This window comes from Myiozetetes cayanensis, unplaced genomic scaffold (assembly GCF_022539395.1).
Source record: "Myiozetetes cayanensis isolate MyiCay16 unplaced genomic scaffold, myiCay2020 scf7, whole genome shotgun sequence".
NCBI lineage: Eukaryota > Metazoa > Chordata > Aves > Passeriformes > Tyrannidae > Myiozetetes > Myiozetetes cayanensis.
Genome location: NW_026087964.1, coordinates 41833496 through 41852903, shown reverse-complemented (window position 1 = coordinate 41852903; position 19408 = coordinate 41833496). Strand labels below are relative to the sequence as shown.

At 40.9% G+C, this 19408-nt stretch overlaps 1 protein-coding gene across 2 annotated transcripts in view; it reads right to left on the bottom strand.

Moving 5' to 3' along the window:
* Positions 1-19408, bottom strand: part of SH3D19 (SH3 domain containing 19) — an 85887-nt gene that overhangs the window by 48994 nt on the left and 17485 nt on the right. For both annotated transcript variants that reach the window (XM_050338688.1, XM_050338690.1), the window contains exon 2: positions 17875-17914. In XM_050338688.1, the coding sequence (XP_050194645.1) occupies positions 17875-17914 (40 nt within the window). The remainder of the gene's footprint in view (positions 1-17874; positions 17915-19408) is intronic.

The window sequence follows — 19408 nt, the reverse complement described above, 5'->3', positions numbered from 1 at the left end:
CTTCGATTCAATTATTTGCAGCTACATTTCAGTCAGTAAATCAAAGCCCTCTCTAGCCACTGACAGGACATTCTGCTTGCTTCATACATTTCTGTACATCAAATACAACCTGGTGGCTGAATGAGCTTCAGAACCTTTGTAACTGGCATCGCAGATGAATAAAACCTGGTTTAATAATGAAGGATGGAGCGGGACAAAGGCATAAAGAAAACATGTCGATCTGGATCTACAGGATTCAAGATATCTTTACAGGACTTTAACTATTACAAAGTATGGATATTAGATTTTCTTCATACAGTTTCTATATTTTATAGAACATGTAAGTATAGTGTTAAGATTAAAGTTTTGTAATGGGGAAAAGTGGCATGTCAATGTCCTCATCTGACTAGAAACATTAATAATGATTCCTAACAAAACAGACAACATTTGTTTTGCAGCAGTGAGTATCTTAAAACCTTACTGAACCAGTTATCTGCTGATAAATAAAGAGAAAACAATAGGGGAAGGGTGGGGAAAAATCACCCAAAGAAATTAAAAGATGGGTGTATTTGGGCTGGCCTTATGAAAACACAGAGGCTGAGAAGCTTTGGAATAGAAACAGATCAGAGCATGGTTCCAGAGAAGAACAAACAGAAACTAAAGACTGCAAGGACAAGAACTCAGAAGGACCCACAGGATGCAGATGCTGGGGGTGAGGAATCCAGCAGAGAAAGCTCAGGTGCTTGCAAGTATACAGACTTCAAAGACATCAGAGCAGTAATCAGACTGAAGGAACAGGGCATAGGTGTTTCTTATTTTGCCTAAATCCATTTGTTTCCTGTGTAAAAATAATCTGTAAAATATAAGCCTGTTTGTTTCAATTACTGCGCATCCTTTAAAGAGGAAACTAGAGTATAAGGAAGGAGTTCCTGGGGAATCTTAAGGCATCTAAGGCCTCCAACAGGAGTCTCACTTCCCAGGAACAGTACCAAATAGCTTCTACACTCAGCAGTTGAAATAGAATCTGGATCCTGTCTAGTCAGAGATTAAGAGCACATGATTCAAGCACTGTAATACAAAAGCCAGACATTTTAGAAGTATCTAAAATGTAAAGTTCAACCTAACCCACAGAACTGGGATTATGAGAAGTGTTCAGTGCTGGTGTGATCTCAGTGCCAAGAAAGCAGTTGAGCACCTTTGAGAATTTCAAAGTTCAACAACTGCCAATGCTGAGCTCTTCGACACGTCCCATTCCATAGAATTTCTGTGCTCCTTTAGTCTAATTCAACTTCTTCATTGGTCAGCTGAGTCAAATAAGCAGCATGACATGTGCTGGAGGTTAAGCTTTAGTTGAGCGAGGAAATAAAAGGAATTTCCTCATTGTTTTAATTACAGATGCGTGTTGAGAGCAAGGGCATTTGTTGTGAAGGGACAGTCTGCAAGAGAGAAATATTCATACATATGCATAAAATATACTGAAGTCTTAATTCAGTGCTTAAAAATGAGAAACAAAAAAACCAATTACAATACACTGTAAATGTGACCCAAGAGCCAAAAGATGTACTTAAGAATACTCCAAGGTCATTTGAATACAGAAACATATTGGCTTCAAACTGGCCATTTATATTTATAAATAAAATAAATCATGTACAAGCACAGGAATGCTAATTTTCAACCCTCCCACATTAAAGCCTCACAAAAGTAAAACTATCTTCATGTGTGATCGCATCTTGTTCCAATGTACTGCTGACTCACCCAGTTACACCCTACAGTACACGACACCCATGAACTTATAACAGCGGCCCTTACAGAATGCACAGTGCACAGAAATTGTAAAATAAAATCTCATAACCACACCCTTCACTGGACCTGTCTTTCCAGAAAGTGGCCTGCATGCAGCTCAATCAGAGAAATGGCATGTTTACCTATATACTCTTCCCCTGCCCTTCCCAAAATGCTTCCTTCTTCTTCTATATCACAAATATTGACAGAGCTTTTGGATACAAAATACAGAAAATTCTTCACCAGAAACTTGCACTACACAACAACAAACCATACATTCATATATCTGTAGGTTTGCAATGTTAACCTCTGAGTTTAAATTTGACCTTAAAAACTTCAGTCCTTTCTATACATTCACGATGATCCAGCAACTCTGAGATTAAGATCAAACATTCCTGAAGATATGCATCAAAGATTATTTTTCAAGTCTTTTAATTCTAATTGCACAAGAATGTTGGTAAGGTATAGTCCGTAGGTGAAGTTAATACTTTTGCTAGCCCAAGCTGGGGAAAAGCAATCAAGTGTATACATACTGTCACTCTTTTCCAAGGGTGAAATAGAAGCATCAACCAACAGAGACAAAGAGCTCTATTGATTTTTACATCTATCCTGCATCTATCCCACACTGCAAAACCCTGACAGGTGGGAAGAGCACTGAATTTGCTGTAAGAACACTCAGCATACCTACCTCAACAACCGAGAGAAGGTCTTTAACCTCTTGGGACACTTCTCCAGTGAAACAGATGTCATCTTTAAGGAAGTCACCAAGCAAACGTACTACAAGACAAAAGGAACTTCCTCCACCCTCAGTCATATATCCTGGATGTCTTACAACATCATAGACCTCAAATTATATGGCAAATCAGTAAATACTGTAGCCTCTAATGGATGATTATAGCTTGGAAGAAATAATCACTATCATCACCTTTTGCCACTCAACTAAATTTAGCTTCAGAAACAAAACACCTTGTAGAACAGATTGAACCAGACCTTGCTGGAGCAACAGCCATAAGAAATACCTTGCTCAAATATTACAAAGCCACAGAAATCAATGCCCCTCCCTCACCTGTAAGTATCCCTCACACATGGCTCTATCACATGCTCCTCCATGTACTTCAATCAATACACCATATGTCATCAGGTAAATTAGGCAGAGGAAATTAAAGAGCCACAAAGTATCAGCCTACACAGGTGACTGAAAAAACAGAAAAACCAGAGATCAGGGGTGTTACCCTTCTCTCATAACAATCACTTAATCTCTGACCTCTAACTCTTGATCCCTAATATTTACAAAGACAGGTGCAGAAGAGAATTTTTTTTCCCCCAATTTCCAGTGCAGCTTAAAGGCTCTGGGTTCAGATAACATAAGTAGGTAATTTCTCTAACCTCCCCTCTCAGGGATACCCTTAATTCCAAAGGCAGTAAATCATTCCTGTCCTTTTTCTCACGTTAGTCAACAACTTTTTCTCCCTTCCCCCTTCCTAACATGCCTCTGGGCTTCCAAAAGTAATAGTGACCTTTTCTTTAAGACTGATCTATTTAAAACCTGAACAACAGCATTTTAACTTCCTCAAGAAGCAGCAAAGCTATAGGGAATGACAGCGCAATATCTTACACTATAGAATGTAGAGAAAGCATTACATAAAACTAGTAGACATCAAGCTCAAAAGAGCCAAAAAGACTTTTCAACATGCAACATGAGGTTGAGCAGTGGCACTGCTTGCCATGACACACTAAAGGTGCTAAAAGTGTATATGAATTAAAAAAAAACTAAAGAAAATCCATTGTTGCCTAATAAATACAAAACATCACCTCTCTCAGAGGCCTCAAGACATAGAAATTTGGGTGCTGACAGAATGCATGGACACTTTACAGTGAATGCTTGTTTCTTCCTTATCAGAATAAGAATACTGTAACAGGTGGACTTTTGGTCTGCTCCATAAAGGCCATTTTATAGGTGTCTTTTAGGATAACTTGTCAGACAGGCCCAACAGGCAGACAGGATGAATGATATCAAGGACTCCTTGTCCTCTCTCCACCTGGCTGAACACTGTGACTTAAGGGATAGAGGGCAATGCCAACAAGTTTCTGTCCAGCATAGCAGGCACACCTCCTCTGTGACTGCTCCTCCTTCCCATGTGTCCTCACACAACAGGTATGAGGTTCTACAAGAGGAACCAAAGAGTAACGAGGACAGTGGTTCATCTAGCACGGAGGTGCTGTCGAAGTGAAGTCAGCCCATGCTCTGTGACAAAACTGCTTCCATAAAGAGAAAAAGATGGGTCATTGTCACAGGAGACTCCTTTCTGAAGGGAACAGAAGGCTCCTTACGCAGACTGGACCCACTTCTTAGGGAAGCCTGTTGCCTCCCTGGGGCCTGGGTTAAAGATGTGAAGAGAAAGCTTCATGCTCTAAATACTGCCCTCGGATTATTATCCACTATTGATTTTTCAAATAGGTAGGGATCAAGTTGCAATCGAGGGCAATAAAGAGAGACTTCAGGACCTCTGGATGACTGAATCAGAAGCCCAAGTAATGCTCTCCTCTATCCTTCCTGTTGCAAGGAATGATGAGGGAAGAAATGGGAAGGGCCAACAAATCAATACCTGACTCTGAAACTGGTGTCACCAGCAGAATTTGTGGGTTTGGATTATGGGTTGGTCTACATGATACCCAGCCTTCTGGTGACAGATGAGGTACATCTGTCTCAAAGGGGGAAAAGGATCTTCATGCAGGATTTGCTAGCAGGGATCACTGAGAGCACTTTAACCTAGACTTGAGGGGTAAAATGATAAAACCAGCTCACTAGAGATAAGCTTGTCAGTGTTTGACAGACAGTGTGCTAACAAGGTCCTTCAGTCTGCCTCGTCAGTGGAGGTAGGAGATGGAGATCCACGCAGCAGCAAAGGTGAAAGGGTTATTGATGCATCAGAAACCATGGAAGTGTCTGAGAAACTCAGGGCTTCTCCTCCCCAAAAGGTGATGGGATTGACAGTCCAACTGAAGTGGATCTACACCAGTGCCCACATCATGGGCAACAAACAGGAAGGACTGGAAGCCACCGTGCAGCAGAAAACCTATGACACAGTAGCCATCACAGAAACATAGTGAGATGACTCACGCAACCAGAGAGCTGCAATGGATGGCTGTAAACACTCCAGAAGGGATAGGCAAGGAAGGAGAGGCAGTAGTGTATACTGGGGAGTGTCTAGATTGTCTAGAGCTAATGATGGTGATTATAAGGTTGAGTGAATCAGGAGTAAGGCCAACAAGGCAGATATCATGGTGGGAGTCTGCAACCAGGGTGAAGAGGCAGATTAAATATTCTATAAGCAGCTGGGAGAAGCCTCACAATCGCAAGCCCTTGTTCTCATGGGGAACTTCAACTTATCAGATGTCTGCTGGAAATACAATACAGCAGAGAGGAAACAGTCCAGGAGGTTCCTGGAGTGTGATGCAGGTAACTTCCTGACACAGCTGGTGAGTGAGCCAGCTAGGGAAGGTCCCACTGGACCTCTCTGTGAACAGAGAAGGACTGGTGGGTGATGTGATGGTTGGAGGCTGTCTCAAGCTTAACGATCATGAAACAATGAGTTTTAAATTCTCAGTAAAGTAAGGAGGAGGGTGAGCAGCACGGTCACCTTGGACTTCCAGAGAACAGCCTTTGACCTGAGACTGGTTTAGACAGTCCCTTGGGAGACAGTCCTGAAAAATAAGGAAGGTGATCAGGAGTAGTCAGCATGGATTTAATGAACATAAATCATGCTTGACCAATCTGATTGCCTTATCCAATGAAATAACCACCTGGATGGAAGAGGGGAGAGCAGTGGATTTTGCCTACTTCAGCAAGGCTTTCAACACTGTCTCCTCATAGACAAACTCAGGAAGTATGGACTGGATGAACAGATAGTGAGGTGGATCGAGAACTGGTTGAATGGCAAATGCCAGAAGGTCATAGTTGATGGCACAGGGCCTGGTTGGAAGCCTGTCACTAGTGATGTCCCCCAAGGTTCAATACTGGGCCGAGTATTGCTTAACTTATCCATCAGTGCCTTGGATGAAGGGGTAGAGACCTCCTCAGCAAGTCTGCTGATAAGACGAAGCTGGGAGGGGTGGTTGATACCCCAGAGCGCTGTGCAGCCCTTCAGTAGGGCCTCAACAGGCTGGAGGGATGGGCACAAGAGAACTGTCTGAAATTCAACAAAGGCAAATGCAGGGTCCTGTACCTGGGCAGGAATAACCCCAGGCACCAGTACAGGCTGGGGGCTGACCTGCTGGAAAGCAGCTCTGCAGGGATCCTGATAGACAACAAGCTGTCCATGAGCCAGCAGTGTGACCCTGTGGCCAAGAAGGCCAACAGTATACTAGACTGTATCAGAAAATAGTGTGGTCAGCAGGACCAGAGCAGTGATTGTCCACCTGTACTTGGTACTGGTGAGGCTGCACCTCAAGTCCTGTGTCCAGTTTTGGGCCTCTCATTACAAGGCAGATATTGACATACAGGAGCACGTCCAGAGAAGGGCAACAGAGCTGGTGAACAGTTTGGAGCACAAGTTATGAGGAGCAGCTGAGGGAGCTGGGGTTGTTTAGCCTGGAGAAAAGGAGGCTCAGAGAAATCTTACTGCCCTCTACAACCACCTGAAAGGAGGTTGTAGCAAGGTGGGAGTCTGTCTCTTCTCTCAAGTAACAAGCACTAAGACAAGAAGAAATGCTTCAAGTTGCACCAGAGAACTGTGTTGTCATCTCAGATCTTCCTTGTCAACAGCCTTAGAAGGAAAAAGATAGGCTGAGCAAATAATATTCTGTCCTATACATCAGTAAAGTGTGGTGAGAAAGCCTCTCTTGCAGCTGTCATTAATGTACTTGTTCCATGATATTGTTCTGTTTCTTTGTAGTTGTCCAACCTTCACCTGTCAGGAGTTTTACACGTTTTTAGCTATTCATGGACCTAATATTTTAGAAGGGGCAGTGGAAACAAGGTAATAAAACAACTTAACCATCTTAAAAACAGCTGTCCAAAGAAACTGTGCTCTTGGGAGAGGAAAAAACCTCCTGAACTGGTCCAATCACAAAACGAGGTCAGGATTGTTTGAACTCATACTGTATCACAGAATCATAGAATCTTCAAGGTTGGAAGAGACCTTTAAGATCATCAAGTCCAATTGTCAACCCAGCACTATCACTGCAACCCCTAAACCACTAAACCATCTCCACCCAGCACCAGATCCAGACACCTCTTAAACACCTTCAGAGCTGGTGACTCCACCACCTCCCTGGGCAACCTATTCCAATGTCTGACTACCCTAGTAGAGACATTTTTTTTCTAATATCTAATCTGAATCTCCCTGTCTGGCTTTGGGCCATTTCCACATCTCCTCTTACTGCAGGCACAGTAGAAGAGACTGGTCTCCACCTCACTACACTCTCCTTTCAATTTCTAATACTAGATAGATAACTAGATACTAATGTGCAAGGGAATGGGGAAGCAGAAGTCCAGATGACATGAAGTAGAAAAATTATTATAGCTAGCCCAAAGCTGTTTCTTTCCACTAAGCATTTATTGCAAGAAAAAATATTGCCTAATATAACACGTGACATCACTGCTGTACTTCTTTTGCCTGAACTAGATATTATGCTATAGATCAAAAGAGAGATTTAACAAAGTAATCATTGTTTGTGGTTGGAACACCATGATTAGATCTGGACCTTCTCTTTAATTAGAAGTCAAACTTTGCCTCAAGTCTTAGGAGATGGCAAAGTCCACTATACTCAGAACACACAACAAACTTCTTGAAACAATGCTCCCAGGATTAGGATGCAGCCATGCATACTTATAAAGACCATACTTACATGAATACTTTCCACATTTAGGGGTGTGTGGTCTAATTTCAGTCCTCTGTAGCAAGGGACCCTCTTGCGACCTGAAGAGCCCTGCTGGTGACCTGCCTTGGTTGTAGCCTCCAAGGCAACAGTCAACATACTTTTCGTACCACTGAACCTTAGTTCTCTTCTTGAAGCTGAAGTAGCTGGAACAGATGCAAAAGTAGCTCGTTGTCTATACTAAGGGATAGTACTAGCTCAGCTGAGCCTGTAATTTGTCACAGACGGCCAAAACCAGGACAAATCCTGTATGTAAACAGGGCCTAAATTCAAATGGTGATACCTGAACTAAGCAAAATACCGAGAGAAATTTTGTAGCAAAATCAGAAATGCAAAATCACCAACAATTTCTTACAAATGACAGGATCAGAGTCTGAAATAAGCTGTGAAAACTGCACAACAAGCATTGTACTGAAATACAGTAAGGAGAAAGAAAATACCAACGAGACAGGCCTCACTAGAAATACTTTTCCCCTTGATGTAGTAGTAAGAATGCAACTGTAACATGCTCTAAAAGAGTACTTGATCAATCATTTCAATGTACGACCTGCTAAATCAGATGCTACTTAAGGTAACTGATTCCCTATACTAGAATAAAGAACAAAGACACCAAAGAATAACTTACGATGAAATTACAAAGTAGATGAGCAGTACAGAAAAAGAGAACAAAAAAGAGGAGGAAGTAACAATCTCTTCTCTCTTGGTACATTAGAGTAAGAGGCCATGGAAACCAACACAATATAACTGCAAACTGAGCTCTCCCACTCAGATTCCAAAGGCGAAGGAAAATGTAGTGGCTGTCCTAGACAGAAACCTACATAAATCCTTAGGGAAATAAACCAAAGCTCGAATATCAGTTCCAGCACTCTTAAAATATCAACATGAAATTCTTTCAGAGAGAACCCAACAACTACTACTTCTGAGTTCGAAGTTTACAACCTGCTGAGTCTGCCTCCTCTGCCCTGACACACATACTATAGGCTGCCCTTAGCAGCAACTCCTTCTCTTCTGTTTTCTTTGAGAATATTACAAATGCCTTTGGAAAGAATTCTCTGCCAGCCCTCTTTCCCAGCTACCAGATGAATTTCATCTGCTGTTTGTCATTGAAATGTCTTGAGGAGAAAAAAAACATTTATAAAGAAGCAGAATTATAACCATGACCAACTATTTTGGCCCATCACATGTTACTTATAAGCAGAGAATTCCAGTTCTCCCCACATCTTCCAGCCACCTCAGAGTAGGGCTAAAAGACAAAGCCGTATGGTTGATTTGAAGACAATTATTTAAATTTTATAGGGGAAAAGTGAAATCTTCTCAAAATGACCTTCAAAAGGAAAGCGTCATGGTTAAAAATCTTTGATGTGTAATTGTGTGCTTCCTGAAACCACCTTTTCTAGAACTAAGGTCTAACATGGTTGTTTATGCTCCAGATAATTCCCCTAATGCACAAGGAGTGTGGCTGTGAGTCTGGATGGTCCTCAGTACTTTCTTCAGGAGTCTACTCCAAAAGATGATGGGATGGTGAAATTTGCTCATGTACACAAGATGCCCAGAGAAGGACTGAAATTCTTTCAGTGAAGAAGGAGGGTCAGCCTTTTTCTCTTTATTCCTTCAACTAGCATCTCATTCGCAGCACTATTTTCCATTTTGAATTAGCATAAGCACTGGGGAGCAGCCCAGACAACGGAAGGAGTTGTTCAGGGCACCAGAGCAAACAGTCCTTCAAAATTCCCTCTGCAGAAACCAGAAACAGAGCACTCTTTTATTAAAACAAATCCCTCTTCTCTGTTTAGGAATAAGGAATCTAGAAGTCTGGCTAGGATGCACCCTTCAAATAACTCTTTACTGTTGTGAGATGAATAGCCAAAGATCCCCAACACAACAGTGATGAATTGACAGCATTAAAACAAACACCCGCAGGAACAGGCTCCAGATACCCACGTGATCTCAAACTGCTGACAACTAAGCTGAACCCATCTGTCACTCACCCCTCTGCTCTACCTGTGATATTTTTTTCCCTCATTTACAGATGAGTATAAATGGAGCAGGGAAAACAAACATTGCTACGAAAAAAATTAAGCATAATGATTTATTGTGGTAAAAAAGCTGTCAAAGAAACATGCTGCACAAAATTACTCCAGATGATTCTACTCCCAGAAGGAGCATCTCTGATGTGCACAGCACGTGCTGCTGACCAGAAACATATCATAAACAACAGAAAGACACATAAGCAGATTCCAATTTCAAGTTCCATGAGTTTAAATCCACACTTCACCTGTAGGATTGCACTGAGTCCAAAATTTAGCTCTCAGAATGAAAAAAATACAGCCACATGATCCTACTTTTCAGATAACAACAACAAAAGTCATGACACGGAGCCCTTACTTTCAGCTCTGCCACTGATTTATTTTGCAACTGGCAAGAAATCACTCTGCAGCCCTGTGCTGAACCTGCTTCATCTGTAAAGTGGAGACACAGCTATTTTTTTCCCCTGGAGATCAGCCTTCTGATCCAACTAACCATGTGAGCACTGATATCAGGCCAAAGGAGAGAATGAGATCCTTCCTTCTGGAGTGACACAGGCTTAGCTCAGCTCAGGGCAACTGTGAAACCGCACCCCAAGGGTTTGGGAAGGAGTCTAGATACTTTTTTATTATTACATCAACTTCTGACCTACTGGGAGTGTACAAAACCAGGACATTCTTCTTTTCACAGTCTAAAAGCATACTTAGACTAAGAGTAACACGATACTCCCTAGCCTTAAAAATCATAAAAGCTAAACGTAAAGAACAAGAATGTCACAGTAAAACATTCCCCAACATTAATTCTTTGTTCTACACAAAAGCCTTCCCATTCAGATGGAGTGGAAGCAAGGTTCATAGTCTCAAACTTCAGATCTGTATTACAGTCTGTAACTCTGGTTGGATGAGCAAAAGCCTGACGTTTTCCAATGTGGAACAGATTCATTGACAAGGTCATCCAGGTATTGCCAGTAGACAACACTTTTGAACAACAAAAAACTGTACTTCAGGATGTCTGTGGGACTGAATTTGGTCCTTGATATTAAGCAGTCCAGTGTTTAGACTGTTTCTTTTGGCACTGTCTCCCACAGCATTATCATCTGGAAATCGAGTTAGTAAGTGACAGACAGTCTGTAAATGGGTTGAAAATAAGTGGGCTCAATCTTTTTCTCCTGGGAGGTTTTCAAATTTTTGCCAAAAAAAAAGGCATCATGGGCCTGATCTAGTGTTAGCATCTTCCCACTATGAGCAAGATGTCTGATTACATGACCTGCAGAGGCCGCTTCCCACTACTCTGTGATTTCTCAGTACAGAAGTAGCTGAAGCATCAGAAGTCTCTCGACACTGCCCATTTGACTAAGGCACATCAGAAAAGTAGAGGTCTTAGGTAGGGTTTACAAGAGCACTTTTCACTCTTTCCAGTGCCCAATTCCAATACCGTACCCTGGACTTTAAACTTACCTAAAATACACAAAATCTGTTAAATGGCCTACAAAATAATCAGTGAAATTACTCCTAAGGACAAAACAACTCAAACTGCTATGTGTCAAAACATTGTCAGCAATCTGTGAGAGGCTTTAAACTAGAACCCCAGGCTTCAGGGGTTAGGAACTAGCAAGATTTCTGCAGCAGAATGAAGGACTCTCATCTTGCCCTTCAGACACGCAAAGTTGGAATTTGGAGGTAACAGAGGGGCTGGAATGTATGGAGATTACAGCTGGCAGTGGCACAGTTGAGAGCCTCTGGGTAAGGATTAAGGGACAAACAAATAATGTGGATGTCATCACGGGAGTCTACTATAGACCTCCCTGCCAGGACGATGATGCCAACAAATTATTCTTTGAGGAATTAAGAGACACTTATTAGTCAGCTGCCCTTGTCCTTATGGGGGACTTCAGCTTGCCAGATGGTAACTGGGAACACCGCACAGCTGGCCAAAACAGGTTCAGAAGATTCCTGAAAAACACCTGAATGATAATGGATGAAAACTTCACAGTATAGGTATTAAGGGAGCCAACCAGGAAAGATGCCCTCCTTGAATCGTTGCTTGTTAACAGAGAGGGTCATGAATGAAGTGGTAATTGGTGACCATCTTGGCCACAGCAACCACAAAGGAATTAAATTTAAAATCTTTGTTGACAGCAGGAAAAGTGACAGCAAAACTTCAATCCTGAACAGGAGGAGAGCAGACTTCAGGCTGCTTAGGGAACTACTTACTACGGTTCCCTGGGAAAATGCTTTTGAAGGTGCTGGAGTCCATCAGTGCTAGTCAATTTTTAAGCATCACTTCCCAAAAGCATAGGAGCAGGAAATTCCAAAATGTCGGAATTCAAGCAGAAGGTCAGCTTGGCTGAGCAGCAATCTCCTTTGGAGCTAAAGCAAAAAAAGGAAGATGTATGCCAAATGGAAGAAACATCAGGTGACATGGGAAGAATACAGAGATGCTGCTCACCACTGTAGGGAGAGAATTCCTGTGGCCAAAGTTTAATTGGAGTTGAAGCTGCCAGAAATGTGGGGACAATAAAAAGAGTTTTTTGAAATATGTTAATAGCAAAAGGCAGTGTAGAAGTAACACCAGATCATTACAGGATGAGGATGGTCACCTCACAAAGAGGGACAGAGACAAACCAGAGGTGTTTAACACATTCTTTGCTTCTCTCTTCCATATAGATGATGGACCAAGGAGGTCTCAGTGCCTTGAGCTGGAGGACCATGACTGTGAGAATGATCAACTCCCAGTGGACCCAAAACACGTGCAGGATCTGCTCCAGCTGGATCCCTGTAAGTCTAAGGGGCCCAATGCGATGCATCCAAGAACACTTAAAGAGCTGCTGATGTCATTGCAAGACCTCTCTCAATGGTTTTTGAATGGTCTTGGTAATCTGGAGAGGTCCCAGATGACTGGAAGCTGGCAAACATTGTCCCAGTTTTCAAGAACAGCAAGAAGGAGGACCCTAGAAACTACAGGCCTGTCACTCTCACTTTGGTGCCTGGTAAAGTTAAGGAGAACATTATTTTGGGAGTTACTGAAAAAAACCTGAAGGACAACACAGTCACTGGTCACAGCCAGCACAGCTTCATGAGGGGAAGTCTTGCTTGTCAAACTAATTTCCTTTTATGACAAGGTAACCCACCTAGTTGATCAATGGAAGCCAGTTAATGTAATCTTTTTGGATTTCAGTTAAGCTTCCAATACAGTCTCACTGCATCCCTCTGGACAAAATGTCCAGCACAGCTGGATAAACACATCATGTTGTGGGTGAGCAACTGGCTCACGGGTCAAGCACAGAGGATGACAGTGAATGGGGTGACACCAAATTGGCAACCTGTCACTAGGGGAGTTCCACAGGGCTCCATCCCTGAGGTCTTCAACATCTTCATAAATGACCTGGACACAGCACTGGAAGGGACATGGAGCAAGTTTGCAGATGACACAAAACTGGGAGGAGCTGTTGGCTCCCTCGAAGGCAGGAAGGTCCTGCAGAGAAACCTCGACAGATTATAGGACTGGGCAATCACCAACCATATGAAGTTTAACAAGGGAAAAGTGCTGGATTCTGCACCTGGAACAGGGCAACCCTGGACATATGTGCAGACTGGGGAACAGCCCCACAGAATGGGACCTGGGGATCCTGGTCGATGGCAGGCTGAACATGAGTCATTGTGCCCTGGCAGCCAGGAGGGCCAACTGTGTCCTGGAGGGTATCAGGCACAGCATCACCAGCTGGTCAAGGGAGGGGATTGTCCTGCTCTGCTCTGCACTGGGGCAGCCTCACCTTGTGCAGTTTTGGGTACCACAAGATAACAAAGATATTAAGCTGTTAGAGAGTGTCCAAAGAAGAGCAATGAAGATGGTGAAGAGTCTGGAGGAGAAGCCGTATGAGGAGCAGTTTGTTCAGCCTGGAGGAGACTGAGGGGAGACCTCATTGCAGTCTACAACTTCCTTGTGAGGGGAAGAAGAGGGGCAGGCACTGATCTCTTCTCTGTGGTGACCAGTGACAGAACCCGAGGGAATGGTCTGAAGTTGTGTTAGGGGAGGTTTAGGTTTGATATTAAAGAAAAGGTTCTTCACCCAGAGGGCGGTTGGGCACTGGAACAAGCTCCACAGGGAAGTGGTCACAGCACCAAGTCTGACAAGAGTTCAAGCATTTGGACAGTACTCCCAGGCACATGGTGTGATTCTTGGTGTCTCCTCTGCAGGGCCAGTAGTTGGACTCTGATGATCCTTGTGGGTCTTTTCCCACTCAGGATATTCTATGATTCTACGGAATTACTAAATGATTAACCATAATGATTATAACACAGAAAATCCTGTTACTGTTTTCTCCAGAATTCAATAGCATATTGATTTGTAAAAGCACATTGGTTTAATTCTATAGTGAGGACAGTTCCAGTGTTCTCAGGTCAGTGCTTTAAGACTCCTTTCATGCTCTGTTAAAGGCTTAAGATCTTAATTAAAGGGTGTCTTTCAGGTTTCACAGATGATCTGGGCAAAAACATCCTTAAGATAAAGTCAGACAGTTAGTAAAATATTTATGAAACACAATTTCACAAGATCAACATTATATAGCAGAGGACATAGAAATGCAGAGCTTTCACTAATGGAATTCTGCTACATTAAACAAACAAACTAACAACTAAAATAAAAGTCAGACAGAGAAATCCATTCATAAAAATCATCGCTTGATTTACCAGATCCTCACTAAAGGCATCTGTAGTCCCTTTGATCAGCCACTTCAAGTGCTTCTTTATAAAGGAACAAAGGAAGAGTTGTGTCTATTTGTATAGTTGATTTGATGTATTTTAAATAAAAAAGCTCAATTTAGTTCGATCAAATGAAGGCAACCATCTGTAAAAGAACTTTAGCACATTACAGCCAGCAGACAGACTATATGCCAGTAAAACCTAGAATCTATTTCTAGGAATGAACTAATTATTTTCATCTCCCTCCCTATTTTTCACAGTTGGCTCTGATATTCTAAATATCAAAATCTCTTACTTGACTTCAAAATGATCGATATCCTACTAAGTCTCTCAATAAATTGTTGCAGTGGTTAGTTACCTTCATCCTCTCATCTCCAAGGTCAAGGCAACTAAAATGAATTATATCATATTACAAGACCATGTTTCAGGATTTTTTGATCCATAATCCTAACTCAAAAGGAAAAAAAAAAGTATAATAAAATTTATCCAGTTTTTTGCATGAGCTTTACTCCTGTTCAGGGATTAACTGCAAATATGTAGATGCCTGAAATCCTCTACTCTATTACTATCATAATTTTCAGTTCGAAAACATTTAGAGGAATAAAGAATCTACTTCTTCTGACCTAATTGACCCATGTTACAGCAGTGCATGACCTGAAGCTATCAGAGCCAACAGTACTTGTGTGACTTGACAGTAAAATCAAGAAATAATTATAGTTACAGACCACTGTTGCCAGTAGAGATATATTTTAATACTGTCTGAAATATAGCAATTGAAGAATGGGTAATATTAGGTCATGAAACTAAATGTCTCTTGCTAAAAATTTAACATAGCGATAGGTATTATTTGTATTCAGGGAACATCTGTTTTGATCTTATTAATGTGCTAATATTTAAAAAAAAACCCAGCACAGAGGAGGACATGAAATAGATATCTCCAGATCCTATTCTGCTACTCCTTGCTTTAGCTAAACTCTCCTGAGTGGCACATGGCTGCCAGTTGCCAAAACAGGCAAAAGAGAGTGTAATAACACACATTTTGTAAGAATTCCCTAGTATCTATTTTCCTCCTTTTAATCTATGGTCTTTGGTTCATCCACTCCCCAAATTTCTTCCCAGTGTCATGGTAGATCCCCATATCACCACTCAGAACGCTCTCCCTTTCTGTACCTTTTCTCCCATACAAACATTTGATAGGCTAGTAACAAACCCAGAATACTTTTCAGAGTTCCCAATACTGCTATAAAAATACTCCTACAAAAGGAGTAACTATATAAATGACCATTTATATACTGTTGTGTCTAGAATAGGTGTTTTATATGGTTTTCACTGCAAGTTAACTATGTCTAAGCTGTGTTTTAGAACTGTTTGTTTCATTGCATGAGCTCTTCATTCCTAATAATGCAAGGACTCAAGCAGAAGCTTGAAATAGGTTTAAAACACACAGGCACAAAAATACATGAGAACAAGAAGTTGGAAAGGACAAGCTTTAGACTCTCAAAATCACAAAAAATAATGTCATGTGATCTTTTTACTAAGATGGTCATACTCCAGACCAAAATTTAATCTTACAATGCATGAGGAAGAGATGGTGGTTCCACTTTGGATCATGAGAGAGACGGTATGTTGTGTTTTTCAGATCTGCATCCCACAACATACAGTTTAAGGAAAAAGTAGGCAAGATGCCTCTGAACCACCGTATTTTCTCTTTCGCTTGTCATGAACCGCTACCAGAGAGGAAAGTGTCATGAGTGTAGTAGCTTATCATAAAATGCCATGAAACCGTCCCCAGTGGAACTCAAACAACTCTGAAATGTTGCCCATGTTACAACAGAAGCGTGCTTTGCACTTCAATTTCAGTCTTGCATACTTCACAATTTAGTTTTTCTTCAGTTCCTACATCTGGTCTTACGCAGCTGCAGCTCTTTTCCTAGGTATGATATGGCCAGACTGGGGATAAGAATCTCACCCAACCATTTGTCACCACAGAATTATGCTCCCAACTCGAATGACAGATGGACCACAGAGTGTAGCAGTATCAATTAGCAGAGTACATAATCTAAGTAAGGCGGGCTGTTCCTGTTCCAGTATAGAAACAGCAGTGAGACGTGCACAAAGGCACACTTCCCTTCAAACAATGGCTTTTCTTCCTCACAACTCATCCAGGAAAGCAGAGCTATCATGGATAGCCAGTGAGATTGAGAAGTGGGCAGAAGATACATATATACGGTAAAATTAAATATATATTGATAAAATTAAATTTCCTTTTGATAATGATTTGGATTTCTTGGACATTGTTGTAATATGACATGATCTAACGAAAGTTCAAACATGTGGAATGTAGCTGCATCATTTGAAGAAAAAAAAGTGAAGTACTTTTAAGCATAAACCAGGACATGCAGTGGTTGAGGTTTTAAGTAGATGTAAGTCATCAAAGACAAAGGCAATACTCCCTGCAACTTAAAGATACTGCTGGAATCAACTACGGTGCTGGGCAGATAGGGGAGGGAAGGGAAAAGCATCCTCTCTTGCATCACATCACATGGCAGATACAAAACATCAACTGTGTTATAAGAAAAGGCTACAGTTCTGACTGTTCTTCCAGCTATAAAAGCTACCCCACTGTACTGTAAAACTGTTAATAAAAAAGAAAAATTTAGACTGTAAAAATTAAATGAACAGGTCAGGTCATGTCAGAAGGCTGGACACCAGCAGCATTTTTTGGAAAGACTTTTCACAAAGGAGAGCCAGTGTTAGCTGGTCTGCTCTATCACTTCATTAAAATCCCATTATCCACCACATGATATGGATGAGATCCCATTCCCCAGTGGAGAATTGAAAGAAAGAGAGTTTGAAAATGTGACAGAAGAGAAAGGGATTTTTTAAAAAATGAGAGGATACTAAGAACTACAGAATATTCAGAAGCTTAAGGGAAAATACGGCCTCACAAATCAATAGCTTAGAAGTCCATGACAATTGCTGATGAAAATTCTAAATAAACACAAAATGTTTGTGTGTATGTGTGTGTGTTTTGTTTAATACTCTTTAATTTGCTTCTCTCAGTTTTGAAACCTTAGGTATGATGGGATCAGAGTTAATGGAATAAATAATAGCGCTGCTATTCTTGACTGAACCAAGAATTATTTTCCTTGCTAGAGAAGCAAATAGTTCAAAGGAGCAAAAGTCATGAGGGTTTCTTGTTTTACCACAGTTTTACCAAACAACCCTGTGCATGATACATAAACAAGCCTTTGGATTTTAAGTACACACAATTACAACGCAGTAAGTCCTGTTAATTTCTTGGAAAATTGCCCATAAAGAATATAAAACAATTATCTTTAACACAAAATTATTTTGGTATTGCATTACTGTTACCAAAACAGAGAAGTAGAAGAATGAAATTTTTATTTTTCTGGCCAATCTCCTAGGTCATCCCATAAAAGGAAAAAAAAAATAAGGGGAAAAAAAAAGAAAAAGGGAAGAATAAATACAGAAATATGGTTCTTACCCTGAAGAGCGGCAGTCTGGTTTATTTCTTTCTGAGCGATCTGTGAGAAAGGAGGCATAATATCAGCACAGAAGTTCTTTAGCAATACTAGTACAGAAGTCTTACAAGAACTGTAAAACCATATGACTAGCAAAACCAAAAGCTGATTCTGTTCTGAAACTGTTTTTCCACACTGGACTAGTCTGCCTAAGACCAAGTAAAATTACTGCAAGTTTAATGTTTGGTAAAATTCCTCCACTCAAAACACAGTGTATTTAATGTTTTGTATTAATGATTTGGATGCCTCTCCTCCCTTTAGCTGAAATGAATAGGGCTTTAGTTTAGGGTAAAAATAAGGGAGAGGAAAGAGGAAAAAAGAAAAACCACATATTACTCAGCGCAAAAAAATCATTCCATGAATCACAGCTGGCAGAGTTCCCTGACAGGATGGGAGAAAAATCAGCAGTTGGTTGCAGCAACATCTGCAAATACAGTGAATCCAGTGCAGCCCCACCATTAACTCTTCAACTTCTGGGGGTTCCAGATACTAATCTTTCTGTGTGTTTAGAAAGGGTTTTGTTTATCCTGTGTTTCAAGCAGCTTAAGTGCACAAATAAAAAGCTCCAATATGCAAAGAAAGTATTAAATACTTCTCCTAAGAGTTAAGATTATCACAGAAGCATTACAAAATAACCACAGTGTTGTGATATAAGAATTCACATATTAGCTGTTATACTGTAAGTCCAGAATATCTCACTGCGTGACTTTTCAACTACCTGAAAGAACTGAGGTTGCTATCCACCTAAAATAAGTACATTCTAAAATTAGATGGGGGGTTAAACTTTTATTATAGAAAGATCCACTACACAAGTGGAAGGAAATTCTTAAGGCTATATATAATCTCCACCGACCATGGTAATTTTGCTTCTAATTCAATCTGTGTATATTTTAAACAGAAAGCTATTTTTCATGTGCTAGTAAACACTTCACTGAAAACTTTGTCTGTACAGAAGAGTAAAAATCTTCCTAAAAAAAATTTCACATTCACATATTGTATTTTCAACCTTAAAGCTCTGCATTTGAAATAAAATTTGTTCTCTCAATAGCACACATTTGTTTATGCAATTTTATCTCATGTATAAAAGAAATATTTTCCTCTCCAAGCTTTAAGTGCTAATTTGATTGTTTTCATCAAAGTGGTAAAAAATTACTGCATGTCAACAGTGCTTAAAAGTATCTAATGCTTCTTCCATCCATAGGTGCTCCTATTGAGCCATCATAGCCACACAGTGTATAACTTACTGTGTTTTCTGACCCACAGCAATCTCCATTTCATTACACCATGTGCAACTCTGGTAGCTAGAAACAGCACGGTATAGCTCTGGTATAGCTCAAACCAGACTTGTGGCAACAGTTGTTCAAACACACACATAAAGGCCCCTTCCATCCTTACCATGTAACTCCTTACCTGGGAGTAGTGAAAAAAATGAGACAGGACTTACTACTGAAATGTGCTTGCCGTCTGTTGCTTGTAATCAGTGTTCCCTGTTTGGTA